The 27,665-nt window shown below is 41.9% G+C and overlaps 2 protein-coding genes across 2 annotated transcripts; both read left to right on the forward strand.

Annotated features, from left to right (window-relative positions):
- The first annotated feature begins 7,727 nt into the window (after positions 1–7,727).
- zufsp (zinc finger containing ubiquitin peptidase 1) lies at positions 7,728–16,399 on the forward strand. The gene is made up of 4 exons (XM_034102182.1): positions 7,728–7,855; positions 10,273–10,430; positions 15,579–15,799; positions 16,274–16,399. The coding sequence occupies exons 1-4, from the start codon at positions 7,728–7,730 to the stop codon at positions 16,319–16,321; spliced, it is 555 nt and encodes a 184-aa protein (XP_033958073.1). The 3' UTR covers positions 16,322–16,399.
- Positions 16,400–17,778: 1,379 nt separating this feature from the next.
- LOC117461088 (amine sulfotransferase-like) lies at positions 17,779–21,747 on the forward strand. Its single transcript, XM_034102789.2, has 7 exons — positions 17,779–17,887; positions 18,187–18,339; positions 19,014–19,231; positions 20,245–20,371; positions 20,487–20,581; positions 20,713–20,893; positions 21,080–21,747. The coding sequence occupies exons 2-7, from the start codon at positions 18,189–18,191 to the stop codon at positions 21,190–21,192; spliced, it is 885 nt and encodes a 294-aa protein (XP_033958680.1). The 5' UTR covers positions 17,779–17,887; positions 18,187–18,188; the 3' UTR covers positions 21,193–21,747.
- Positions 21,748–27,665: the final 5,918 nt, after the last annotated feature.

Here is a 27,665-nt window from a genome sequence, read left to right on the forward strand (position 1 = left end):
AACAAAATGTCATCTGTGGAAGCCGTAGTACTGTAAAAAGCACGACCAATCATTTTAGCCGGCCCGGCTAAAGTAGCTGGATGGCCTACCTGCCTGTCAGCCTTCCATCTGTGCACAAACTTATCTCGTGCCCTTATTGGTCATGTGCGCGTCCGTGTGTGTTGGAGGAGGGGCTCTGTAAGGAAGTGGCAGATTTTCTCCGGTTGTGTATTTTCAAATTCTAGCGCACTCGAGCTGGTTTCTTCAAAATTACCTACCCCGCCTTTAACATATGTACGTATGTATGTATGTTTATTATAACATTGTTCTGTATGTCAAAATGAAAGACAGCCCACACACCTATCAATCATCAAACCGTGGGGTCTTATTTCATTACGTGTTGATTTCTATCAACACATAATGTTGTATCGATGTATATAGAGATGTACTAGAGCAAAAGTATTCTCCGTCGGGACTTCCTGCAACAACACCACGCCGTTATCTTGATTCTGATTGGCCAGAAGACATTATCAAAGATGTTCTATTGAGAAGACGATCACTACGTGACAAAAGTTTTCAAAACCGTTTCTGGTCTTCGGTATTTCCAGACAAGTGACTGCTGAAATCAATCTTACTAACTGCTGTCTGTGCAATTTACTCCGCGAGTTGGCAGACTTTATTTTGCTTACTTTAACATAATTGTTCATGGTGGGGCTAAGCCATTTCTTGGTATGGGTGTAGCCTACCCCAGCCATACCCTGGCGCTGCCACTGGTGGCATGTATGGGGCGGGCCATTCTGCGCTTGCGTTAAATGCGTTAAATATTTTAACGCAATGAATTCAAAAAATTAATTACCGCCGTTTACGCGATAATTTTGACAGCCTTAAATCATATATGTATTTTTGAATCAAGTATTCATCTTTATTGTCTTCATTGTTAGTTTCCACATGCCTAAACAACCTCAAGCTAAATCTAAAAGTTGATGGCTAAATAAGAGCGTTAGAGAAATTGTGCAAGGATAGTCCGAATAGTCGATTAATCGTTTCATTAATCGATAGATTAATCGATTATCAAATTAGTCGTTTGTTGCAGCCCTAGTGTATACATATATATATATATATATTAATGCTGCCCGCCCCATACATCCCACCAGTGGCAGCGCTGGGGTAGGCTACACCGGTGCCGAGGGAGGGCCAGGCCCTCCCATTTGACATTCTTGCTCTCCCCCAATAAACACGATTTTTATTATTTATAAAAATTTAAAAATATATATTTATTTTTTTGTTGTTATAAATAAACTGTGAACTTTTATGCTACGATGTATGTGATGTCAGATAGTAACTAAAAATCGCAGCCTACGTCAAATAAGCCTCCGAGGCACAGCTCCTTGTGCCACTGCCCTTACCATCACCACCTGCGTTGCCACACCCTGTACCACACCCGCCAGCATCCTCCTCCTGCTCCGTACCGGTGCCTCCACTACAGATGCTACCTTGCAGCACATCAACAGGTACTATTGGGCCAGCAACCGCTCAAAGACCAACAGCCCCAGATGATCTTGGGGTTGATAAACCCAACGAGGTGAAACTGGATCGTTTTCCAGGGAGATTGTTTTCAGGAAAGAAGCACATGGTACAACAACAGACCATGGCTTGAAGATTCGTTAAAAGCAGACGCAGCCTTTTGTTTCCCCTGTAGACAGTTTAAAGTAAATACGCCTTCATCTGATGCGGCTTTTACTGTCAAAGGTTTTTGCGACTGGAAACACGCATTACAGACTGATAAAGGACTGCTAAGGCATGCCGCATCAAAAGAACACATTTCATGTGAGAGTTTGTGGAAAGAGAGAGACAGATAAGCAAGGAAACAAATAAGGAAATGAGTACTTTGGTGCAGATCAGCTGGCACGTAGCCGTTATTACGTGTCAGCTGTCGTTGATATTATAGCTTTTTTAGCTGTCAACCAACTCCCTCTCAGAGGTGACCACGATTCACTCCACAGCATGTCCGAGTCAGGCAGTGGGCTCTTCCTATCGCTGTTTGAGTATACGCTGCAGTACAAAGATGCAGAGTTGGCCAAAATAATGGAAAGCATTCCCCACACAGCAACGTACACCTCTCACGACATGCACAATGCCATAATAGAGCTAACAGCAGTTCATCGTCTCCGTCTCTATTATTTCTCTCCGAGTGCAGCGATGAGGAAGCTGCCATCCTTAACCAGTGTGCCTTGCTCGTGATTTACCGGTGTCTGTGCTGCCACGCACACAATGTTTCAAAAGTGGTTTCTATGTTGCCCTTTATTTGTGTATGTATTTGCGATAAGTGTGCGTCTTTGCCATAGGTCTTTGCGCAATGCTGTTGGCCTTGCTGTTTGATATATATATTGTGCCGCAGGCCCGCAGCACGTGACGGTGTTGTGCCCTCCCATGAAAATCATATGCCCTCCCAAGAAATGGCTTAGCCCCACCATGAAAAATGATGTTAAAGTAAGCAAAATAAAGTCTGCCAACTCGCACGGAGTAAATTGCACAGACAGCAGTTAGTAAGATTGATTTCAGTAGCCACTTGTCTGGAAATACCGAAGACCAGAAACGGTTTTGAAAACTTTTGTCACGTAGTGATCGTCTTCTCAATAGAACATCTTTGATAATGTCTTCTGGCCAATCAGAATCAAGATAACGGCGTGGTGTTGTTGCAGGAAGTCCCGACGGAGAACACTTTTGCTGTAGTACAGGGGTGCACATAACTGCTACGCAGGTTATGTGCGTAATCTGAAATGCGTACCGTCACTTGTGTCACAAAGCGCATTTGCGTACCGACGTACTTGTGAAGCTTTTCCAGAAGGCGGTTAGATCACCGGACGACAGAGTCGGTCTCCGTGTGCACAGACAGGGCTGCTGTTAACGTCGGTCTGTACAACGGAATTGTGCCAAAACTACGCCAACCGGCTGCGGAGGGAGACTCCCCCCTTCACTGGAGAACTGCGCTAAAACAGCTGATCACAACGTTCACACTCTGTGGTCACGAAGTACTCCACTAGTCCCCCCCTGTCGACTTTCCTGAGGTACTCCCCCGTTGATAGAAATCAACACGTAATGAATTAAGACCCCACGGTTTGATGATTGATAGGTGTGTGGGCTGTCTTTCATTTTGACACGCAGACATTTTTTATAATAAACATACTGTATGTTAAATAGATATATCCGCCTTCTTTCATTTATCTTTCCATTCCCACAACAATATACATAAAGACATGGCATATTTCGGACATAGTTCGAATGGTGATTAATCATGATTAATTCATTTTCAAGCTGTGATTAATCTAATTAAAAATTGTAATCGTTTGACAGCCCTAATTTTATTAAATTAACTAAACTAAATTAACATTGCTTTTTATTTAATTAAATACATAATATTCCACATCAAAAAGAAACAACAATATTTTAACAAATCATATTAAATAATGTGATGACAGAATTGGAAACAGAATAGCTGAAACTTTAACAAAATAAATAACTCAGTTACCTCTAATCATCAACCAAATATATTAGTATCAAACATTGTACACAGATATATTAGTATCAAACATTGTACACAGATATATTGGTATCAAACATTGTACACAGATATATTAGAATCAAACATTGTACACAGATATATTAGTATCAAACATTGTACACAGATATATTAGTATCAAACATTGTACACAGATATATTAGTATCAAACATTGTACACAGATATATTAGAATCAAACATTGGCCCCAAAAAGAACCTTGAAAAGGACGTGTGTGTGTGTGTGTGTGTGTGTGTGTGTGTGTGTGTGTGTGTGTGTGTGTGTGTGTGTGTGTGTGTGTGTGTGTGTGTGTGTGTGTGTGTGTGTGTGTGTGTGTGTGTGTGTGTGTGTGTGTGTGTGTGTGTGTGTGTGTGTGTGTGTGTGTGTGTGTGTGTGTGTGTGTGTGTGTGTGTGTGTGTGTGTGTGTTATTGTCTCACTATACCGCACTGTGAATTCATTCAAAGTAAATATATAAGTCATCATGACATGAACACAATTCTGTCCATCAGACAGAGTGCTGTGCCTCCTGTCATCATTGATGGACGTCTCTTTTTTGTTGTTGTATGTATTGTGAACGCAACGCTGCGCAAATGTGGGTCTGCCTCACACAGGGTGACTGGCTGTCTACATGATGTGGCCTGCCGACATGGCCACTGCCATACAGATCATAAATCAAAGCCCTTGATTGGTCTCTGTGTGTCATTCAAGCTCGGGATAACCTCAGCTCATGTGAGGTAAAGGACTCTCTGAGTGTTTAGATAGTTAACTTAGTCTAAGTTCGCAGTGGGTCTCAAACGGTTTGGTCACCATTTATGTAAACACATATTTCCATTTGAGGGGGTAGTGATTAGTAAAATATGCATGAATAACATTTTTTTTTAAAGTGAACTAGGTGAAAAAAGGCAAGACACTTTTAAAACTTGTTGAGAGCTAAAACTAGTCTTTGCTGCTGCCTCAAAGAAGAGCAGGGGGAGAGGGGGAGAGGCTGATTCAGGAGCACAGACACACTTGCAGACATTTACCAAAAATAAATAAATAAACAAGTTTCAGTGTTTTTTCATATTGGAAATGGGATGTTATTGGTTATTATTGAAATGTATACAGTTCCGTTTCATATATAGGTGTTCCCATAGATCTAGTCTCTTTATTTTCCCCTCAAAGTGCACCAGATTGATGCATTTAACTCCAACATTTAAAAAAATATCTTACGGGGGGAGCATGCCCCCGGACCCCCCTAGAGGATTTTGAGGTCCACCCCCACTTAAAATCACATGGATAGGTTCCTAAATACATTCACTATTTCTTTTTATAAAGGAGACCTATCATGCTATATTTGAATAATATATTGTAGGGCCATACCTATATAAGGTATATTTATCCGTTTTCTTTTTCAAAATACCAAACAGATCATGCATTTTAGCCATGCCTCATTTCGCTCTATTTTGCTCTCCTTCACCCTGTCTTTGCATGTGCTGCAGCTGACCACACCCCCTGCAAAGGAGGGGGCGGAGTTACGAGCACCATGTTACCATGCTGTTACCATGCCACGGCAACCTTTCATTCCCCTGATTGGTGGAGAGTTGGCCATATAGGCGGAGCGCCTCGTCACTAACGTCAGACTATTTTCAAATCTGTATCAGTCTGTATCAGATCCGTTGCAGCCCCGTTTTTAGAGATTTCGGTATGGAGGAAAAGAGAGAGGGTTGTGTTTTCTGACACTTGGTGAGTTCCCTGACACACCGGGGACACATATTTATGTATAAAATACGTACAAAGGTGCATTTTGCATGATAGGTCCCCTTTAAATAGTAACCCATGTCCATATGTTTATTTGTGGATAGTATATTTATACTATAGGGCTATCACTATGGGCCCTGCCTGTACCTGTTCGCTCTGCCATCGCGTGAAGGGTCTGCTAACAAGCGACCAACAGAAAGGTTAATGTTAATCCAACTCGCTGGAGACGCTGTAGTACATATGCCGGGCCTGTAAGTGGCGCTGTACTTTTGCCGCAAAATACACCAAAAGCAGCGAAGAAGACCCCCGAGCATGGTTGCCATGGTTGCCCTTCTGTTTATGCCCCGCGGTGGATTTAGTAACATGTAGTTCATGTACCTCAAGTGAAGGAGTTCAAGTATCTCGGGGTCTTGTTCTCGAGTGAGGGAACAATGGAGCGTGAGATGGGCCGGAGAATCGGAGCAGCGGGAGCGGTATTGCAGTCGCTTTACCGCACCGTTGTGACGAAAAGAGAGCTGAGCCAGAAGGCAAAGCTCTCTGTCTACCGGGCCATTTTCGTTCCTACCCTCACCTATGGTCATGAAGGATGGGTCATGACCGAAAGAACGAGATCGCGGATACAAGCGGCCAAGATGGGTTTTCTCCGCAGGGTGGCTGGTGTCTCCCTTAGGGATAAGGTGAGAAGTTCGGTCATCAGGGAGGGACTCGGAGTTGAACCGCTCCTCCTCTGCGTCAAAAGGAGCCAGTTGAGGTGGTTCGGGCACCTAGTTAGGATGCCAACTCCACCTGGGCGCCTCCCTAGGGAGGTGTTCCAGGCACGTCCAGCTGGGAAGAGACCAAGGGGAAGACCTAGGACCAGGTGGAGGGATTATATCTCTTCGCTGGCCTGGGAGCGCCTTGGGATCCCCCAGTCAGAGCTGGTTGATGTGGCCAGGGAAAGGAAAGTTTGGGGCTCTCTGCTGGAACTGCTACCTCTGCGACCCGACCACGGATAAGCGGGAGAAGATGGATAGATGGATGGATAGTTCATGTAATTCTCCATGTCCACTTGTTGCTGATGGTTGTGGTAGAGGAGCTGTAGATTTTGCACTAACATCTGTAGCATGGTCGAGCTATATATTTTTGCACTAACATCTGTAGCATGGGCAGTAGCTACTGATTATAATACAGCAGTGAGCAGCAGAGGTGGTCGTTATCAGGAAATGATCATATAGGGCGTTGTAACGGGTAATGTAGCACTAAACACATTGCACAGGAAGCATGGGAATATATGTAATTTATTTAAGTTTGTCGGTCTCTGTTTCCTGGTTTCATGTTAAAAGTGTTCCCCTTCCCCCATGTCTGTGGCTGTTGATTGTGTGCACCTGGTGCCCTGTGTTGTCTCCTCCCCCCCACCTGTGTATCGAATTGCTGATTAGTGTGTGTATTTAGGGTCTGTTGCCCTGTCTGTTTGGAGGCTGGTAGTGTGGGTGAGATCCTGGTGGCTGCTGACTGTGTTCAGGGGAACATCAATTGAGGCTGTGAATCATGTGCTTATGATTTGAATAAATGCCCACACCGGGTTGTATTTTTGGACGTTCTGCCTCTGCCTCCTTGCTTGGTCGGGCCGCTCAATTGTCAGCTTCACAGGCGTACACACGGATCCGTTTGGCCCCCCCAGAGCGCTCCGTTTGCAGATCTATCCACCTTGCGACCCGTTATCGTTTGCGGGGTCCGTTTCCTCGTTTCCGCTACGGCCTCGTGTGAACGAACGGGCTATACGAAAGAGAAAACTTGCGGATACAACCGTTTGCGTTCTCGTGTAAACAGCACATCAGCCCCCGGCCATCAGCCCCCGGCCATCAGCTCACAGACACCTCTCACATCAGCCCCTGTTTCTTCTCCCCCCCTTCCCCTCCACCTGCTGACGACACCTTGTCCCTCACAACCAACCAGGTGAGGAGGGAGCTGCAGAAGTGTAAAGCGAGGAAGGCGGCGGGTCCAGGTGGCATCAGCTCGAGGCTCTTGAAATCCTGTGCGGACCAGCTGTGTGGGATTGTGGAGCTTCTATTCAACCTGAGCCTGAAGCAAGGGAGTGTACCACAACTGTGGAAGACGTCCTGTGTGGTACCTGTGCCAAAGAGCCCTCACCCCAAGGACTTCAACAGTTACCGGCCGGTGGTGCCGACATCACAGCTGATGAAAACCCTGGAGAGGCTGGTCCTTGGACACCTTCGGCCCGAGACCATCAATGGACCCGCTGCAGTTCGTCTACCAGCCTGCCATCGGGGTGGATGAGGCACTCCTTCAGACATTTTATGGCTCTGTTGTGGCATCAGCCATTTCTATGGTGTGGCCTGCTGGGGCAGCAGCATCTCGGCTGCTGACAGGAAGAGACTGAACAGACTGGTAAGGATGGCACAATGTCCTGGGGAGTCCTCTGGACACTGTGGAGGTGGTGGGAGACAGGAGAATGGCAGCCAAGCTGTCCTCCCTGCTGGACAATGTGTCCCACCCCCTCCAGGACACCCTGTCCTCACTGTGCAGCTCCTTCAGCGATAGGCTGCTACATCCCCGCTGTCTCACGGAGAGATACCGCAGGTCTTTCCTTTCTTCAGCGGTCAGACTATATTACCCCCCCCCCCACACACACACACACACACACACCTCAACACAGACTATATTACCCCTTGCTGCTAAATACCAACAAACTATGTCACTAAACACTCAGATATGTGCAATATATAAATGCCGTTAATATCTGTGTAATATATACCTGGCTGCTAAATCCTTAGAACTGTTACAAGGTGTGAGGTGTGTATTTTGCATGTAAATTGTGTGACTTGCTGCTATTAAATACCAACCGTGTATGTGCTAGATGTGCAATATATATAGATGCCGTTAATAACTGTGTAATACCTGGCTGCTAAATCCTAAGAACTGTTACAGGATGTGTATTTTTTTTTTATTGTGTAACTTTTTTTTTTTTATTATATCTTTTTTTGTATTATATCATAACTTGGTACATATTTTTTTAAATGCATGTCACATATGTAACATTAAGCTGTCTGTCTCTTTTTCCTGCTGTAACTATGCAAATTTCCCCTCCGTGGGACTAATAAAGGGATTCTGATAAAAGATTTTAAAAATGTATAAACGACAAAATGTATAGCCTCAATGTCCGGAAATAGCTGAATAATGTAATGGTTCAATGGTTTCTGGAGCTGAAAGAGTTAAATATTAAATGTAAGTAATAGTCAATGAATGTGTATTAAGAAGAGAAAAGAAAGTGAAAACGCTTTGAAAAGCATCAGAATATTTTAACTGCAAACTTTTCAACTAAAACCAAATGTCACCAATAATGTATAAAATATGTGGAACGTGTTGAAGTCAGTATGAAGTCTCCATCAGACAGAAAATAATAGGCTGAGACAGTCTTTAAACTCGTGTGCGTGTGTGTGTGTCCAGAGATCAAACACCTGTGTACGTGAGCCCAAAGATCAAAGGTTTCCATGGAGATGTTCTGTGAAAGGAGAGCCTTTCCATTGTTCTGAATGAGAAATAAACCTCTTACATTTCTAACTATAGTTTAAAAACGGTAGCTGCTTTCGGTAAAATGTCAACGCATGAAGCATATCAGGAGCGTCGGAGTCTGCTTTTTATGCACTTTCGGGTCAATAATGTGGCATTTCTGGTAGATTTACTAAAGGTGTGCAGCTGGTGCTGTGATGAAAGATGACGCTGCATTTACAATGGGCCTTATTGGAGACATGTTGAAAGGCATTTTCTTAAAGTTCTTTGCTGAAAATGTTTTTATTTTTCAACCGAAGAGAGGTTTTCCTACAATTCAAGCATACAATTATGTCCAAGGAGTGTAGGGTTTGGGAGTTATGGCAGGTTTAAAAAATAAAATGTGGGCGAATTTCAAGCTCTCCTCCACTCTGTTTTGAGAACAAAGCACTCTAGACTTAACGAGCTGCGCAATACACACTAATGTTAAAAGACGGCCTCTTTACCAAGCTCCAAACTAAGTTAAATCTCCCAAAAAGTGTAAATGTCATAAACAAGAAAAGTCATCGCACACATGTCCTGAAGGAGCTGAACGTTTTAAGATTTGAATGGTTTCTGTAGCTGAAAGTATGTGAAAGAAGTAGCATTTGGCGTAAGGTGTAGGTAAAAGAGGATTTGAAGGTTCCTCCCATTGAGTTACATGTTTAAAAAGCTGAATATTTCAAAAAGTATAAAATATTTTCAAAAAAATTAAAGTTTCCCATCATGTGCTGAAAAGGCTGAATATTTTTGATATTTGAATGGTTTCTGTAGCTGAAAGTAGGCTGAAGTTATTCGACGGCAAAATGTTGGTTGAAATAATAAGAACATGATTAAAGATTTGAAGAACTATAGTTGCACAGCATTCGCACAAATAAGAAGAAGATGATTAAAGAAACAGAAGAACTATAGTGCGAATGCTAATAAGTATGTTGAATACTAGACTGTGTGTGGCTCCGCCAGTCACACAGAATTATGAGTGAAAATTAGGAAAACAAACCCTATTTGGAGTGCAGCTCTATTTGTCAATGCTTTTAGCTTGTAAGCCTAACAATGATGCTATCACCTATGTACCAATCAGAATCAGGTTTATTACCATGTAGGTTAACACATACAAGGAATTTTCATTGGTGCGTACGATGCATATATAGACACAGTAAGAGACATTACATTGTAAGAAAAGGACCAAGAATATAACCTTTTAAGATGAATCACGCACTGTACAGTACACAATACACACACACACACGTGCATTAGTATATTGGTATACAGGTATGCACAAAAACATGCATTATAGCAGTGGTTCCTAACCAGGGGTACTTGAGGGGATGCATGGGGTACAAGTGACTGGAATATTGGTGAAATTCAAGAAAAGTAGACACAAAGCCTTTTTCTTAGAATCTTCATTAAGCTGGACAGTCATACTAAATATCACACTCAGTAAGACTTTGTACTGTTTGTGTTTTCAGTGCTCGCATCATCGACTTCCACCGGCCCACAGGCCCTGATAACAGTCACCCCCAGCTGTTTGACTGGGTGAAGCAGTATTTCCAGTCCAGCAGGAGCGGCAGACTGCCCCCCCGACTCATCCAAACCTCCATGCCCCCGCTCTACCTGCAGCACCAAGGTACACAGAAACACCTGCCATCACCACCATATATTCAGGGAAAGAGATCACTGAATGTGTCAAACAGAAGCCTAATAAATAAGGTTTGTCGATGTGGAGAAAAAACAAATCACAATATTTCTGATCAAATACTTCTTTCAATATTACGACAATATAGAGTGGTGCAGGAATGAGTTGATATTAGTTATATTATACAGTGCATCTGGAAAGTATTCATACCCCTTAACTTTTTTCACAATTTGTTATGTTACAGCCTTATTTCTAAATGGATTAAATTCATTTTTGTTCTCAATGTCCCACACACAATACCCCATAATGACAAAGCAACAACGTTTTTAAGAATTTTTTGCAAATGTGTTAAAAATAATCAAATGAAATATCACATGTACATAAGTATTCACACCCTTTGCTTTGACACTGAACATTGAGCTCCGGCGCATCCCGTTTCCACTGATCATCCTTGAGATGTTTCTATAACTTGACTGGAGTCCACCTTGTGGTAAACTAAATGGATTGGACATGACTTGGAAAGGAACACACCTGTCTATATGAGGTCCCACAGCTGACAGTGCATATCAGAGCACACACCAAGTCATGAGGTCCAAGGAATTGTCTTTGGACCTCAGAGACAGGATTGTATCAAGGCACGGATCTGGGGAAGGGTACAGAAAAATGTCTCTCGAGCCGCATGCGGCTCTTTGCCTAGTTTCATGCGGCTCTTCAGTTCATATCGAATTGTATATGTGTGAGTTTGGGGGAGAGACACTGACTGCTGACTAGTGTTGCACGGTGTACCGATACTTGAAAGGCACCGCGATACCCTGCCGTTAAAAATGGTACGATTCCTCCGTTTCATTAGTATCGGTACTTTAAGAATGACGGGGAAAAGTACTCCGGTGAGAAAGCGCCGTTTTAATAAGAGCCGTGTGTGTTCAGCGCTCTGCTCCACTCCCTGCAGCCGTGCCTGCAGTCCCACTCCCTCCCTCTCAAGCACGCTCTAAGTCCCTCCCCTCTCTCGTGCACGCGCTAGCTGCCAGAGCATGTGAGAAAACGAGAAGCATGGCTGCAACTGCAAGTGGGAGTGCAACTGCCGCTGCGCCTCGGCTTGTTGACAAAAAAGACGTCAGAAGCGAAATTTGGAAGTATTTGAGCTATATCTCTGACAGTGAGGGCCAGCCTACGGACACCACGAGGCCCGTCTGTAAGAAATGTATTAATTGTATTTAATAGGAAATCTTGTCATTTATTTTATTTATTGTTCTCATTGTTTAAAAGTGTGTGTTATGGTTATGGTTCTGGTGTGAAATAAAGCACAATAATTACATTTAAGACTGTTTCCCTTTTTTTAAGAAAAGTATCGAAAAAGAATCCGAATCGCAATTCTTGACTTGGTATCGAAACCAAAATGTTGGTATCGTGACAACACTAGCTCCTCCTGACAGTTAAACCTGATATTTAGTAGGTCTGTTAAGTATTAAGGTAATTTGGCCGGTCAAAGTTGTTTGGGCTCGGATAAAATCGATCCGTTACTTTCGTCCCGGTGTGTATGTGTGGTGTCAGCGTCTAATTTTGATGTGGCCCAAGAGCCAATCACAATAATACCTGCGATGCAGTGAACAAATCACCTTTGAGGGGGGGGAAACCTATCGTTGATTAAACACTATCCAGTGTTTCCCCTACCATTGTCTTGGAGGGGCGCTGCGCTGCCCCCCCTGAAATGCAAGGTGTTTAAAAAATATATATAATTTTTTTTTTTTAAATATATAGCACCAAATTGCAAATAATCTATAACTACGGTCACTTTTCACATTGAACATGTGCTCTTTTATTAAATAAACTAAACGCTTTCATTTTAAGTTGTGAGTTTAGTGTTTTTGACCCTAAGAAACACTGATGCATTAATCAATAACAATAATCCACAGCTCCTCTCTCTGCTCCAGAGGATTTAACAAATATATATCCCAATGCCACACAAATGCATCAGTGACGTTGAAATCTTGTCTCCAGAAAACAAAAAAACGGAAACAAGCGGTATCAGTGACTGTGTGTTTGATGTGGCTCTTTGCAGTAACATAGAAAAAATGTGGCTCTTAACCTCTGACTGGTTGGCCACCCCTGCTCTAGAAGGACAACCATCTGTGCAGCACTCCACCAATCAGGCCTTATAGAGTAGCCTGAAGGAAGCCAACGACACATGAAAGCCCACATGGAGCACCGAGAGGACTCTCAGACCATGAGAAACAAATTGTCTGGTCTGATGAAACCAAAATGGATCTCTTTGGCCTGAATGCCAAGCATCATGTCTGGAGGAAAGTAGGCCCCGCTCATCACCTGGCCAACACCACCCCTACAGTGGAGCATGGTGGCTGCAGCATCCTGCTGTGGGGTGTTTTTCAGCAGCAGGAACTGGGAGACCAGTCAGGATCAAGGGAACGATGAATGCAGCAATGTACAGAGAGATCCTTGATGAAAACCTGCTCCAGAGCGCTCTGGACCTCAGACTGGGGCGAAGGTTCACCTTTCAACAGGACAACGACCCAAAGCACACAGCCACGATAACAAAGGAGTGGCTTCGGGACAAGTCTGTGAATGTCCTCGAGTGGCCCAGCCAGAGGGGATATCTCCGCAATGGAGTGAGCTTAAGTTTCAATTTCGATTGCATGATATAGCCCAGCGCAACACCTTCGTCACACATGTTGCCACTTGTTTGTACCATTTTCTGGCGATTTGTAATCTGTTCTAGAAAATCGATGTGTTTTTTTGGATTTCAAGAAGCCTATAAAACAAACAATGGATGTATTTTATGAACATTGATCCATGCTGGAAGTAGATTTAGATGTTAGGAGTGAGATAGAGATTATTATCTAATATATACATCCAATGAAGCACTGCATGAAGTCTGTTGATGACCAGAGGCTGTTGTTGGGGCTGCAAAAACGTTTTTGTATTTGTGTTGTGTAGGCAGACCATGCAGGCCAGCATGATGGTCACCAAGGTTCATGTTTTAATAGCATTTTTACAAAAAAAGCCCAGGCGAGCCTAACATGTGAAAACATGGCTTAGACCTCAGAGAGAGTTCAATTTGGGCCTGCGACCGTAGTTTTACTGTATTTTGTTTTGAAAATCCACAGCGGAGGCTTGTGTCGTACTACATGCGGCGTATTTTGCATATCTCTCAGGAGCCAACGCTCTGTGAGTCTGTTGGCTCGGACATAAACTCCGTAATAAATGTAGTCTACATTTCATAAGAGGTGTAAAACCTGAGAGCATTTTAAATCGCATTTGAACTAAATGCTTATATAATCTGTAGTTGTATTTGTATTGTTGATTTATTGTGTGAACGAGGCGATGTAGAGAAGGTTAAGCTGTCATTATTAGGCTGTTATGTACTGTTGGAGTGGTGAGCAGGCCTATTGTTTTGGGATATCTGTGGAGTTAGGTGGTCCGTGAGTGTTTTTTTTTATTGGTTTCTATTGGTTTTATTTATTGGTCCTCAAAAAAAATTATTAAAAAAATTGATAATACTTTATTGTATTTTGTTTTTTATTTTGTAATCCTCTCGCGACCCCCACTTTGGGAACCCCTGGAGTAAAGGGTGTGAATACTTATGTTAATGTGATATTTGAGTGTTTTATTTTGTATTCATTAGCAAAAATAATTTAAAAACTTTTTTCACTTTGTCATTATGGGGTTGTGACGAAGGTAACTTCGTCACTATGGACCGGCGGCTTCAGGCCGGGTAATATTGCACTTTATTAGCGTGATTGCACAGTACAGTTGACATTACATATTTGCACATAATTTATACTAATGATTGAGGTAGTATTTTTTAACTGATTAAACCGTATTTATTGGAATGTCGTCTGGCAGGTGCTGGTCGGGTCCTCGGCTCCGCCTGAAAAGATAGGGGAGTCTGCGAGAGCGCCGAGAGTAGTTATGCTGGTGTAAGGATGACAGCGGTTGAGAGTAATCAGGGTGCAAATAATATGTTGATGTCTGTGGCTGATGATTGAGTGCACCTGGTGTCCTGTGTTGTCTCCTCCCCCTCACCTGTGTCTTGTTAGTATGTGTGTATTTAGGTGCTGTTTCCTTGTAACTGGGTGTGTGAGATCCTTGTGGCTGCAGGATGTGTGCAAGGAGAACAGCAGGATTGAGGCTGTGAACTTTGTGCACATGATTTTAATAAATGCCCACGTCGGGTTATATTTGTGGACGTTCTGCCTCTGCCTGCTTGCTTGGTCTGGGCCGCTCAACGGTCAGTCTCACAAGGGTATTGTGCCTCGAATGTTGAGAAAACGAATGAATTTAATCCATTTTGAAATAAGGCTGTAACATAACAAAATGTGGAAAAAGTGAAGGGGTATGAATACATTCCGGATGCAATGTATATATTAATAATATGTCATCACTTCTGGTTCCCTCGTCTTGAAGATGATTTTTCTTTTAACGTGTGTGGTCAGAAGCACGTTTTTCACGTTTATTGTCCAACATAAAATACGTCTGTTAATACCCCACTCGTGAATTTCCGAAGCTTATATGTGTCAGAAAAACACATATAGCAACAGCGGTTTGACCCTTCCAAACGTCACCATGTCGAACATGATCCGCCTTTAGCTTAACCGTGGTGATGTGCACCCATGTGACCGTGATGTCATCTGTTTATGGCATTAGCTTTTTACTTCTGCAATAGCATTTAAGATTTAAAAATCACAGAATGGTGTCCTGTAAATATTTGGAGATTTTCCTTCTGAACCAAACGTGTTGAGTATCATAAACATGTTGTCAACTTTTGTGGAGGGAGCCCTTGCAATGCCAACAGGTCGGCCTACAGAAATACATCATCACTGCACCGCTCTACTGTACGGTTGACTGAACATATATATAATACAGTGAACATTTTATCAACATTTCCTAAAATAAAATATTTTGGATGCTGAATTCTCAGGAAATAATCTGCTCAAAGTTCTTCCGAATCACTTGCTTCACACAAACATCCTTGGGGTAAACCTGTGTGATGCTGCCTGATGCCTAAGCTGCAGAGCCAGAAGAGGCTTTATACCAAATGTAAACAATACTGTGCCCCTCCCCCCTCTCTGTGACACCGGTCTGAGGCTGTCCCTCACAGCTGTGACCTGTCTCCCCCTGCAGGCCACAGCCGCTCCATCGTGGGTCTGGAGCAGAGGAGGAACGGCAGCCTGAGCCTGCTGCTCCTGGACCCCGCCTCCCCAGCATCAGACACCAGGAGGCTACTGAGCAGAGACACCCTGCCCACAGCCCTGAAACAACTCCGGAAGCCCCCGCGCAGCCTGAAGCACACACAGTACCAGCTGGTGGCAGTGCAGGGGGGGCTGTCTGCAGAGGAGAGACAGGTGTGTGTGTGTGTGTGTGTGTGTGTGTGTGTGTGTGTGTGTGTGTGTGTGTGTGTGTGTGTGTGTGTGTGTGTGTGTGTGTGTGTGTGTGTGTGTGTGTGTGTGTGTGTGTGTGTGTGTGTGTGTGTGTGTGTGTGTGTGTGTGTGTGTGTGTGTGTGTGTGTGTGTGTGTGTGTCACATAAAGCCACGTTGTGAATTAAGTTAAAAGTAAATGGGTTGGAAATAAAGCGGTATTAAAACAATGGAAAGCTGATGCTTTTTAAATGACCACTCAGAGGAAAGGAATTCTCATATCTTACACCCGTGGCCTCGACTCCTCCAGTTACTTCCCCGACTCCCCTTCCTGTAATTGTCATGGCCGTTTGAGATGTGAGGGGGGAGTCGAGGAGGTTCAAACTGGGACATGAGAAAGGGTGTGTGTGTGTGTGTGTGTGTGTGTGTGTGTTAATCTCTGTCTGTTGATCTCTTCTCAGAGGCGCATCGTGAGCTCCAGAACATTATGTGCAGAGAGGATCCCATGAGAGGAAGAAGACACTTTATCTCTTGTTTTTGTTTTTACTGTGAATAAACGTGTGATTTCTCACTTCAGGAACTATTTATTGTAGTTGTTTTTCTAATAAACATTTTGAAAAAACTCTGTTCTCCATGCTGTTCAGTTATTCACAGTGAACGTGTGAGAGGCTTACGGTCCTGTTTATGGAGTAGCAGCTGACACATCCCAAATCTAAAGCACTTCTAGGAAATGATCACAGTTTCATAAGGTCAAAGGTTAACCTCCAGGGGAAGCTGATGCGTTTAATGAGTCCTTGTCACTCCATTCTTAGATGACACTTACACACTCTATCAAGGATACAGTCTGAGGGAATCGAATGAAAGTAAAAAGTGTAACGACCAATCCACTCCACCGAGGACAGGATACAAAAAAGGTAACTGTATTCCCTTACAGTTATATAAAAAATACGTAATCAGATTAATTATATTTCCGAAAATTGGGGATTACTTGCAGGATTACATTGGTACTAAGGACACAGGCTTGGAGAGCAACAGATTAGATGTAATGAAACCAGCATATAAAAACAAGGGAACCGAATACTCTTACAGTTGCATTAAATTAAAGGTGCTACCAGATTACTGTTATATTTCTAAAAATGAAAAGCAAGATTACAATGTTAGTAAAAGATTTTTTTTAAAAGCATAGTGTTTGTTGATGTTATCTCTTCTCTGTAAACTCTACTGTTCTAGGCTAATACTTTCAGTGTGAATCTATACGCCCACTGTCCCAATCCGCGTCATGACCTAGTTGTTCTTGTTTTAATTCAGTGGGTGAACCTATATGTTCATAATATAGTGTGTGTGAGCTTGTTCTGTGGTCAGCTCAGATTGTATTTCTGCTTTTTTTTCACTGTAGTATGTGCTCATGTGTTTCATTGTTGGTGTACAGCCTGCTGCCTGCAGATGCTTCATGAATCTCGGAGCAGAGGACACATTTTACATACTAAATATCTTGTTTTTTTCTTTTCTACGGTGATATTGTTGTGATATTGTCTTACATAATACACTTACGTAAAAACATCTTATTGATATTTATTTTCTATTGTTTGCATTGCATTTGATACTGAGGTAATGAAAAGTAATCTGGTGACAATACCTTTATATTTTGACCCTCTGATTAGGCTACTAATTACATTTTGTACAGGTAACTAGGATACAGGACACCTCAGCTTCTGTGATCTTACAGTATGCATGGGTCATTAAGCTAGTAAGACAACAGAACAGTTGATAGTGGATTTATTTTATGGTTAGGTATCCACACTGTTTGATTGAGTGTCACTTGGATCAGTGCTCCTTTTGTAACAACAGAACCTTGTTTTGACGTTGCGCAAGCTGCTTGAGAATTGTTCTGTTTCTGTGTATTGCTGTGGAGCGGCTCTAGAATGTGCTGTTCCCCACAGGGAGGGAGAAGGGGAAGCTCTCTGTTCCTCGCAGTGTGAAGGGGGGGGTTGCGTCGGGTCAGGTTTCAGGACAGTTTTCTTGATAAGACGCATTTCCTGGTGTGGGCAGACACTGGAGCATCGGCAGCAGAGCAGGTACGCTACATGTGGATCACTTTCTGTGCATTGCTTCTTTCAGCCTTGCACTGATTATATGGGGCCCTTGGGAGCCACTTTAAAATAGATAGATTTTCTCGACAGTATTTTTTTATTGGTAGAGCATCTTCTTCTGCAGATGTAATCAAAGTCAGGAATGACCAATCAAAGCTAAATAGGAGAGTATACATGAAAGAGTTAATATGTATCGATGGAGCATCAAATCAAAAAGAACTGCTGTTTTAGACATTTCAAATAAGAAAGGGGGCTGAACACGTGTTTTTTGTCCTGCTTTATAGCTATGATAGCAGTCGAGGCTTGTGAGTATGAGCTAGTGCCATACAGAGGCTTCACTCTGATCAACGGCATTCATGATCCAGACGATGTGGACCAGATCCAAGACCTGGAGATCAGAGACTCCGATGTGTTTGTGGTCACATACCCAAAGTCAGGTGAGAGGGGTCCTGAAGAGAGGGTGTCACCTCAAGTCAGTGTGCTTAGTCAAATTAGAGAAGTATTAGAATTAAAATATACTAAAAGTACCAAAAGTAGAATTACTCATTATGCAGATTTCAGAATAATATATGATGTGTTTTATAATGATTGATCATTAAAGTGTTCTCAAAGCTGGTAAAGGTGCAGCTAGTTGGAATGACTTTGTATACTGCATGGTGGAACTAAAGTCTGATTTCATTATTATTTAATGTAAATACTGCTATATTTTTTAATATTTTTTTATGTTATTATAGTTTTCTTAAAATAGTTTTCTATCAGTGCTTTTAATTTTAGTTTTACTTTAATTTGATTTAAGAGTTGATTATATTTCACATCATTAATCCAAATTATTACATAAATGTAGTGGAGTAAAAGTACACAATTCTCCTCTGAATTGTATCGGAGTACACAGTAGCATAAAATCAAAAAAGTCAAATTAAGTACAAGTCCCTCAAAATTGTACTAATGTGCAGTCCTTGAGTAAATCTACTTAGTTACTTTACACCACTGATGTGCGAATCTCCGTCTTTGTGTGTGCTGCGAATAGATTTGGGTGTCAAATGATCAGTTAGAGCAGAGTCTGAAAACAGTCCCTGGACAGAGCTCACTCTCTCTGCGATGTGTGTGGCAGGGACCAGCTGGATGCAGCAGATCTTGCTGCTCCTCGAAGCAAAGGGAGACCTGGCAGACATCAGCAGGCTCAGCAGCTCCTCCAACGCTGATCTCATGCCCTGGATTGAGGTGAATGGCAACAGGCAGGCGTTCATCACGACGCCCTCCCCCAGGATGAGGGTCAGCCACCTGCAGCACCAGTTCATGCCTTCCGCTCTGAGCCAGAAGAAGGGCAAGGTCAGCTCTCTCACATGTGTTACACAAATGTTTATGTCCCCATATTTAGTATTTATAAGCAGGGGGTAAATTGGGCCTGGGCTGTCCGGGGTTCACACACAGGGGCCGAAAACTGAAATGTTGACTTGAATTGAATGTATTATGTCGACGGATTTTACATAACTGTATAAGGTTAGTTAGAAGCAATAATATTAAGTTTAAATAACAAATATTAGATGCAACTTAATATTATTGCTTTCAACTAACCTAGCACTTACACCGGTTAATAATCATGATATATGATCATGATCTCAATATTAATCAAGATAAAACATTAATATCATTTTAGCCATCATCGTGCAGGATAATGTGTTCTCACACATGTTGTTTCTTCTCACTTTTCTTTGGAATGATTGCAAGGAACGGGTCATTTAACATTTATTATTAAAGTAACGGAAATATTTTTGATATTTGAATAGGTGTGTGTATGTTGCAAAATAAGATGTAACTATTAGAAAACTGTCTTTTGTATGTTCCCCGACAATAACAAGACACAACTGAGACAGTTTCATTCCACAGGGCAGGCCTTAAGACCATTAAACATGAGCTCTGTCAAGTGCCTCCAGAAACATTCATCTGTTTGCATCTTGCTATTTATTTATATATATATCATGTTCCATTTACGTGTATATAGACTCTTCTTGCATTATTTATATTTTATTTTATTTACTTGCACATCTTGCAACGTTCTCCTGCACTACTTTATTTATATTCTGTTATTTATTTCATTATTTGTATTGGTTTAATTTATTTTATGTCGGATATATATTCATGTTGCAATGTTGGAGGAGCCTGTGACTTAAGTTGTTCATTGCCAAATATACACTGTAGCTACTTTGCACATGAAAATAAAGCCTTTCTTGCATCCCTGTTTATACACTATACAAACATGTACTAACACACTACAATGTGGTATGGGACACTCATTTTTATTACAGTTATTTGTATTATTTAAGTAATTGTTCCTGTTGAAGGTGATCTACGTGGCAAGAAATCCCAAAGACATCCTTGTATCTTACTTCTACTTCCATAAGCTCGCAAAAATGTTGGAAACCCCGAAGGATTTCGATGACTTCTTCGAGAAATTCATGAGAGGAGATGGTGAGTTGTCTTCAGTTGCAAAATAATGTCAGAGAATGTTGCCTGTGGTATTTTGTGAGCAACTCATGATGTATGTCTGCATTGTGGTGGTAACTGTGTGCATTATTCATTGCAGTGTTTGGGTGCAGCTGGTTTGAGCACGTTAAGACTTGGTACTCGCATAAGGATGATATGAACATGTTGTTCATCACTTATGAAGAAATGATTCAAGTAGGACCTGAAATCATTGAATCATGTCCATAAGCATCAATCGTTATAAGCAACAATCATTACACATGTTGTAGGCTTTTGTTTAGAAGGATCAGATACAAAAAAGTGCATTTCCTTTCATGTTGGTCCAGGACCTGCCTTCAGCAGTGCAGAGGATTGCTGTGTTCCTGGAGAAAGAGCTGAATCCTGAGCAGCTGGCCAACGTGGTGAAACACAGTACCTTCAACAACATGAAGAAGATCTCTAATGCCAACTACGAGCACGTTCCACAATACCTGTTCAGCCACCACGAGGGAATATTCATGAGGAAAGGTAAGAGTTAGGCTTTTCTAAAATAGAAAGGGTTGTCAACCACTGTAGACACAAGATGGGTTGAAGTAGAGATGACACAAAACAAAAAAATTAAGTACTTCAGGAAAAGCCTAACTATCGAGACTAAATATCCATGGCAGTGAGTGTGTATGACTACAACCTTCTCCTTCATGTTGTAAACATTAGGCACCATCGGTGACTGGAAGCATCACTTCACTGTGGCCCAGAGCGAGAGGTTCGACCAGGTCTTCCAAAGAGAGATGAAGGACATCCCTCTACGTTTTATCTGGGCTATCTAGGACATTTAGTGATCAAGTTGCAGCTTGATGAACACTATGTTAGCTATCTCATTCCTTCAGTCTCTGTACATGTTAGCCTGGGATAACACTTTACTCTACTACAGTTTCCAAAGCATACTCATCCAGGCAGCTTTTAGTTTACATGCATTTCAGAACGATAAATCTATGAAAAGCTTCATTTCAATACAGTGATCCACTATATAAAAAAATATAATACTGTGTATACTATATAATATATTAGTGGACTTAATTTTCTTCTGATCATCCAGTAGATGTTGTGAAGTCTTTCGTCACATAAATCATTGTTTGACGGTTGTCATATTTGTGCAATGTATGAACATGGAAGAACTACGAGGTGGATTACATAAAGTATACGTCTATTTCCTTTCTAATGATTCACATTGATTTAGGCATACTTGCAATAATATTTTATACATATACGCATGTATATGCAAATATATATATAAACAGTTCCAGCACTAGATTAAATTATTATACTTTAAAGAAACTTGTATCACTGTTTGTCAACTCAATAAACACAGATGCTTTTGAAAAGTGTGTCTTATTTTCCGTCTTTTGTGTATGGACTCTAATATATAGATTATATACTCCACTGTGAATCCTCATCATGCTGCTCCATCACTGAGTGCTTATGCGTCATATAACAGTGTGTGTGAAGTGAAGCATTGTGTGAGTTTCAGCTAAACAGTGTCTATGTGACGGACAGCACGAGTAAATTCCACTGTGAGATGCCCACATGTTATATGGGGAGGATTATGTGCAGTGGCGACTGGTCATTAGGGGCAGGTGGGGCACAGCCCCACCTAGTGTCAGCAGAAAGTATTAAAATAATGATTACAACAAAATGCAAAAAATAAATTAAAAAATATATAAAATATATTTTAAGATCATGTTTAATCATCTGATTCGTCTGTACATTTCTGTGTTAGTCTGTGCTCTTCTAATTAGTGTCTACAGTGTGTGCCTATTGAGCTGTTTAGAGCCATGTGGGACAAAACCTGATCCTGCCCCTCCCTCTGATGTGAACGGTGACTGCAAAAACTACACTGCGCATGCTCAGAGTATTTTCCTATTTAATGTGTGTGGCAAAAAATAATGACCATAGGGGCAAAGTGCTGCCATCCCCACCATACGTCATCTCACATCACTCAGTCAGAGCTGATTGGCTGTAAGTACGTGTGCCGCGAAAAGTGTGGTGTGTGAAGAGGAGGAGAGAGAGCTGCAGTGAGGCGTCCTAAAACCAGGAAGTAAGCTGCGCATGGCTTTCCTCCACAAAAAAGCAACGAGATTTCTCCATAGGATTTTAGAAAATAGCTCAAAATAAGATCTGCGGGAAACGTAGCTGTTAGATAAATGCACGTTTTGTTCAGCCGGATAATATCCACATGTCTACCCTACTTTTATCATTTTCGAATCATAAATCTATTGATTAGATTAGATTTATGACTTTTGAAACTACAAGAAGATAAGGAGGACTTTTACAAAAAAGTAATAGAGATTGTTGTCCAGAAGGATAGGCAAATGGACTTCATCTTCAAGTCAAGGTAAGACTGCAATTTTATTGAAAATGGGATCTTACTAAGAGAGAACAATTCAATATTTAAATGATAAAATTACATTTTTTTGGGTATCCTTCTGTTGAACTGTCTGTTTAAAAGTAATTGAAGCATCAGACAAAAAAAGCTTTTGAAAATAATATTATATTTTTATTTAATATAGTTGTAAACCTGAAGAGTCAGTGCCAGCGCCTCACCAGCCATGAACCTCTCTGCAGAAGCTTATATATAGACATCTGAGTTTTTTGTGCCCCACCACTTTTGTACATATAGAAACGCCACTGATTATGTGACTCGCGTATGCATGCACGTGCACGGTGTGGCGTGACCACCAAAACAGAAAGATATGGACACAAGATGTGTGCAAATGTATTTAGTTTCCTATCCATGTGAACATGATTTAAGTGTGGGGGGGGGACCTAACCTCCTCCAGCACCCCCGGGAGGAGATTTTTTTTTAAATGTTGAAGTTAAAAGCATCAATCTGGTGCACTTTGAGAGGAACATTAGGAGATCTATGGATACATCTCAACACCCATATGAAACAGAACTGGAAGCAGATTTCTTTTTCTTTATGAATATTTGACAAATCACTCCCCTTTCAAACTGTATTCTTGTTTATTAATAACAACTTTTGTTTACTGTCATATAGTATGTTATACCTGTTTACTTTATTCTCTTGTTCTCTTGTCAACTATAATGATCATATAAAGATGTGCCTTTACCTCACTGGTTGTAGAAAAAGCTTCTTATATTCGTTAGCATAGCTAGCTAACCAGATGCTAATAACAACAAAGTTATTGACTGTATGATCAGTATGACAGATGAACAGATCGCCACTGGGCTTACAACTAAAGACACAAGAGGCTTCTCAATACTCAAATTTCCCCTCCTCGACTCCTCGACTCCTCGGTCCTCCGGTAGTGACCCGGAAATGAATTGAACGTCTCATTTCTCTAAATGTACACCGAGGATCGAGCGTCGAGGAGGCTCTCTGGAGGAGCTATAACCGAGGATACACTGATGGTTCCTCCACGGCTCCTCCGCGGATGCATTTCCGGGAACGGTGGAGGCGTGACACACGGCCGGACTTATCTCAGCCAATGACAGCTCTGCATGCATCCCCTGGATATTATTTTAGAAACTGCTCTCATCGCAACGCGATGTTTACAGTGAGAACAGCTGTGAGGTCCTGCAGAAAGCAGAGCAGTGTGTAAAATAAATATCACTCAGTATAACATGCCTACTCTCTTTATTTGCTTTAGTTTAGTAGATATCTACAAACAAAGAGTCGATATTTTTCTAAAACCATTTAGTGCTTCACATAATAAAATACACAACGGCTGTAGCCTGATTATGCTTTAGGAGCTGTGTGTGTGTGTGTGTGTGTGTGTGTGTGTGTGTGTGTGTGTGTGTGTGTGTGTGTGTGTGTGTGTGTGTGTGTGTGTGTGTGTGTGTGTGTGTGTGTGTGTGTGTGTGTGTGTGTGTGTGTGTGTGTGTGTGTGTGTGTGTGGTACAGTGTGTGCGCAGATGCGGCGGACAGACAGGTCTTAGTTGATTTGGTGTCCTCTGCTTACTTTTAAATTGCAAATACAACTTTTGGCCTGTAATTTCAATTCCCCATTTCAGCGACTAGAGAGAGGGGGGGGGGATATATCCAGTCTCTGATTGTGTTACGTTATTATGAGAGTGCTCTCATACTTTAAATTGCATATTTGTGTCTGTGTGTCCGCATCTGTAGCCTGTTATTGTCTCATTATACCGCACTCTCAATGAATTCAAAGTAAATATGTGGGGGAACAATGTTCAGCTGATCTAACAGAGATTATAAAATATGACAAAACACTGACAGCTGATGCAGCTGTTGCCACGTAATCATGAACGGACGTCGCTTTAATATGACCGCTCAGAGGAGAGGAGTTCTCATTTCTTTAAACGTCTGCTGCTTCCCCTCCTCTCTCCTCGGTTCCCCTCCTCGGTCCTCCGCTCGCATCTCCTGTGGGCAGGTCTAAGTATCGAGGAGGGGAGTCGAGGAGGGGAAATTTGAGTATTGAGAAGCCTCTACAGACACGCACAAACTGCAGCATGTGTACGGCTCCTTATGGGTACTGCAGTTTCTGAAGTGCTGGAGCGGCTTTCTGGTGCTCTCCGTCAGAACTGCACCCCTGTCACTCGAGACATATACCACGTGGTGACACGTTAGGCTCGTGTTGTGTTCAAGGACCCTGACATTGGCCAGGAAAAACAGGCACTCGCTTGTTTAATTTTTTGCGGCATAGATTTCTTACATTTTTTTCTTTTTTGCGTGTGTTTATAAATGACCTCGAGGGCCGCACCAAATTGTCTCGCGGGCCGTATACGGCCCGGGGGCCGGAGGTTCCCCACTCCTGCTCTACAGGTTATTGATAATTTGTGTATTTGTTACAAGCAATACTATTATCCTTCACTCAAGTAATTAGAGTTAAAATGATGATCAGTCGTTGTACTCTAATGTTGAGTACATATATTAATTAAGTATTTTATGGAAAAACGTAGTGTACTGTTTTGAAGTATTTCCTTGAGTATTTTAATGGTTTGCTGCTGCCCCATTAAAGAGGGAAACATTGTATCTGTATTTATCCACCTCTTTTTTAAATGATCATGCTAATGAAGTATACTGTATTCTTTCCTCCCCAGGCAACACACTCACTCCCTAAGCGTCCAATAGCGACGTTTGGTCAGTGTCCGTGGCGTCCAATTGTGACGCTCCTAGGCTCCTTCAGCGTCATAAAGGGACGCAAATAGCTTTCAACTGATTGCAATGTATTCCCATCTGCGTCGGGATTTGACGCTCATGGAAGCACGGCATTCGTTTATGCCGGCTGCCCTTAAAGGCAATGTGAGCATCCATTCCCATTGGATAACGGAGAATTGTACACCCGGAAGTAAGTATTCCTCTTACTGTCGATTGATTTTACAGTGATATCTGCACTACTCATCGACTAAAAAACACCAGATTATCCTTGTTAATTACACAACATTGATTGGTTTAAATTGTGTGCAATGCTTTTGTATTTTTCCCCTTCGATTCGGAGAAACAAATATTTTTTCTGAGTAAAGGATGGCAGAAGACACTACACTACCCAGAATCCCCAGCGTCTATGTCACATGATCTTCAAATTTCTCCCTGCAGAAAAAGAAAACATGGCCGAAATTCGTTTTATTCTTGGTAGAAAATGCCTATTTTAAAGTTAGTTTGGCCATTAAAATGCGTTTTGATGTCATTTGATGCGAGAAATATGAGTTGTTATTTCAGATTATGTGTGCAGTGGATGTACATGATCTTTAGTTTGCTAGTTATTACAAAGATTACTTCAGGAAATCGCGACGTTTTCATTGTTACCAAGGTGGTTGCTAGGGACGCTGCTATCGATATTATTTCTGTTATGTTGTGTAACTGTTTAATGGTGTTATCTTTATTGCTACCCCCTTTCCCGTCACTGTATAGTGTTGGTCCACAGCCTAAACATATTAGTTTAACAAAATCCGCATCTAAAGATAGCCTACGTTATTTCCCCCCTGTGCAATTCCAGTCTCACATCTCACAGCACATCGTCATTAACAGACCGAAAACATTTAAAAAAAAAAATAATAATACTTTATTCCGAGTGTGCTTGCTTTTCTCTTTGAAAGTCATCACATAACGACATTGTAATACACGGTTCGGCTGCATTACATATTACATATCTGCCGTAGTTCTGTATTTATAGAGCCCTGATGAGAAGACAAACATGAGGAACTGAAAACGTGACGTGGATCACAAATATATCAGCCATTAAACAACATCTTACATTTCTTTTCACACAATACGTCTCCTTGCAGTATCAACACTAATTCGGCTCACTTTTATATTTGATCCAATTGGTAGATAGGCTGTATTTACACCATAAAGGTGCACAGTTGATATAAAGGGACACCAGGGGGGTATACTGCGAAGCAGGATTTTCGCTTAGCCGGCTAAATTCAGGGAAAACTCCGGCTTTCCGGTCATCCGAAGCTGGTTCTCTTTTTAGCAGGCTAGATCTCCATGGTAATATATGCTAAGCAGCTAACCTGGTCGTGACCAGGTTAGGTTGCAGGCTAAGAGCTCAACTCAGTGAAAGCACCGCCTGCTGACCAATCAGAGCTCAGTGTGCGGAGTTTAAAGCGATCAAGTCATATTACAGGAGAAAGGAAATACAGAAAAACTGCCGTCGCAGGAAAGACGGTCGGCAAAAATCACCGACTGTGTGAACGTGAACATGAATAGAATATCACCTCCATCTTCAGAGCAATCTGACTATTATAACATTAGCGTTAAGAAAGCTTACTTAAATATCGGCCACAACATAAGTAACCGGATCAGAGTACATTAAGTACAGTCCGCGGCATATCACTTCATAATGTATCATATATCTCCTTATCTGAGTCAGCTGAGCCGTATCTGGCCGTGCAACACTCACAGTGTCACATACTGTATGCAGAAGTATTATTTTAAGCAACACATAAGTTGACGAAACACTCGAGACAAATGTAATTGAAGTCAGATCGTGTTTTAGACGGGGCAGTGATATCATAAACCTGTTAATGTACGCATTCAAACACTTTTTCTTTTACCAGCTGTATTCACCTTGCAGGTGCAGCTCTGTGGCTTTTATCCTGGATAAAGTGTTTAAGTCATGGATGTTTAAAGTTTAACTTCTTCATTTTTGACTAGTATTAAAGTTCACTTTTCATTCAGGAAGTATGACGCTGCGCTGTCAGTACGCTTCTCCATGTTTGTGATTGGTCGAATGCTCCAAATACCACCCCTTTCATGTGAACGCGCACCTAACTAGATAGGACACGGCTGGCTTGAGCGATCCACTTGATAACCAGC

This window comes from Pseudochaenichthys georgianus, chromosome 16 (assembly GCF_902827115.2).
Source record: "Pseudochaenichthys georgianus chromosome 16, fPseGeo1.2, whole genome shotgun sequence".
NCBI lineage: Eukaryota > Metazoa > Chordata > Actinopteri > Perciformes > Channichthyidae > Pseudochaenichthys > Pseudochaenichthys georgianus.

Bases quoted from the DNA above. Each gene is read 5' to 3' on its own strand.
- zufsp (XM_034102182.1), top strand. From the start codon at position 7,728: ATGGCAGCCAAGCTGTCCTCCCTGCTGGACAATGTGTCCCACCCCCTC. The intron at 10,431-15,578 runs GTACACAGAAAC...CTCCCCCTGCAG, and splicing joins GCTCTACCTGCAGCACCAAG to GCCACAGCCGCTCCATCGTG. The intron at 15,800-16,273 runs GTGTGTGTGTGT...ATCTCTTCTCAG, and splicing joins TGTCTGCAGAGGAGAGACAG to AGGCGCATCGTGAGCTCCAG.
- LOC117461088 (XM_034102789.2), top strand. From the start codon at position 18,189: ATGATAGCAGTCGAGGCTTGTGAGTATGAGCTAGTGCCATACAGAGGC. The intron at 18,340-19,013 runs GTGAGAGGGGTC...TGTGTGTGGCAG, and splicing joins GGTCACATACCCAAAGTCAG to GGACCAGCTGGATGCAGCAG. The intron at 19,232-20,244 runs GTCAGCTCTCTC...TTCCTGTTGAAG, and splicing joins TGAGCCAGAAGAAGGGCAAG to GTGATCTACGTGGCAAGAAA.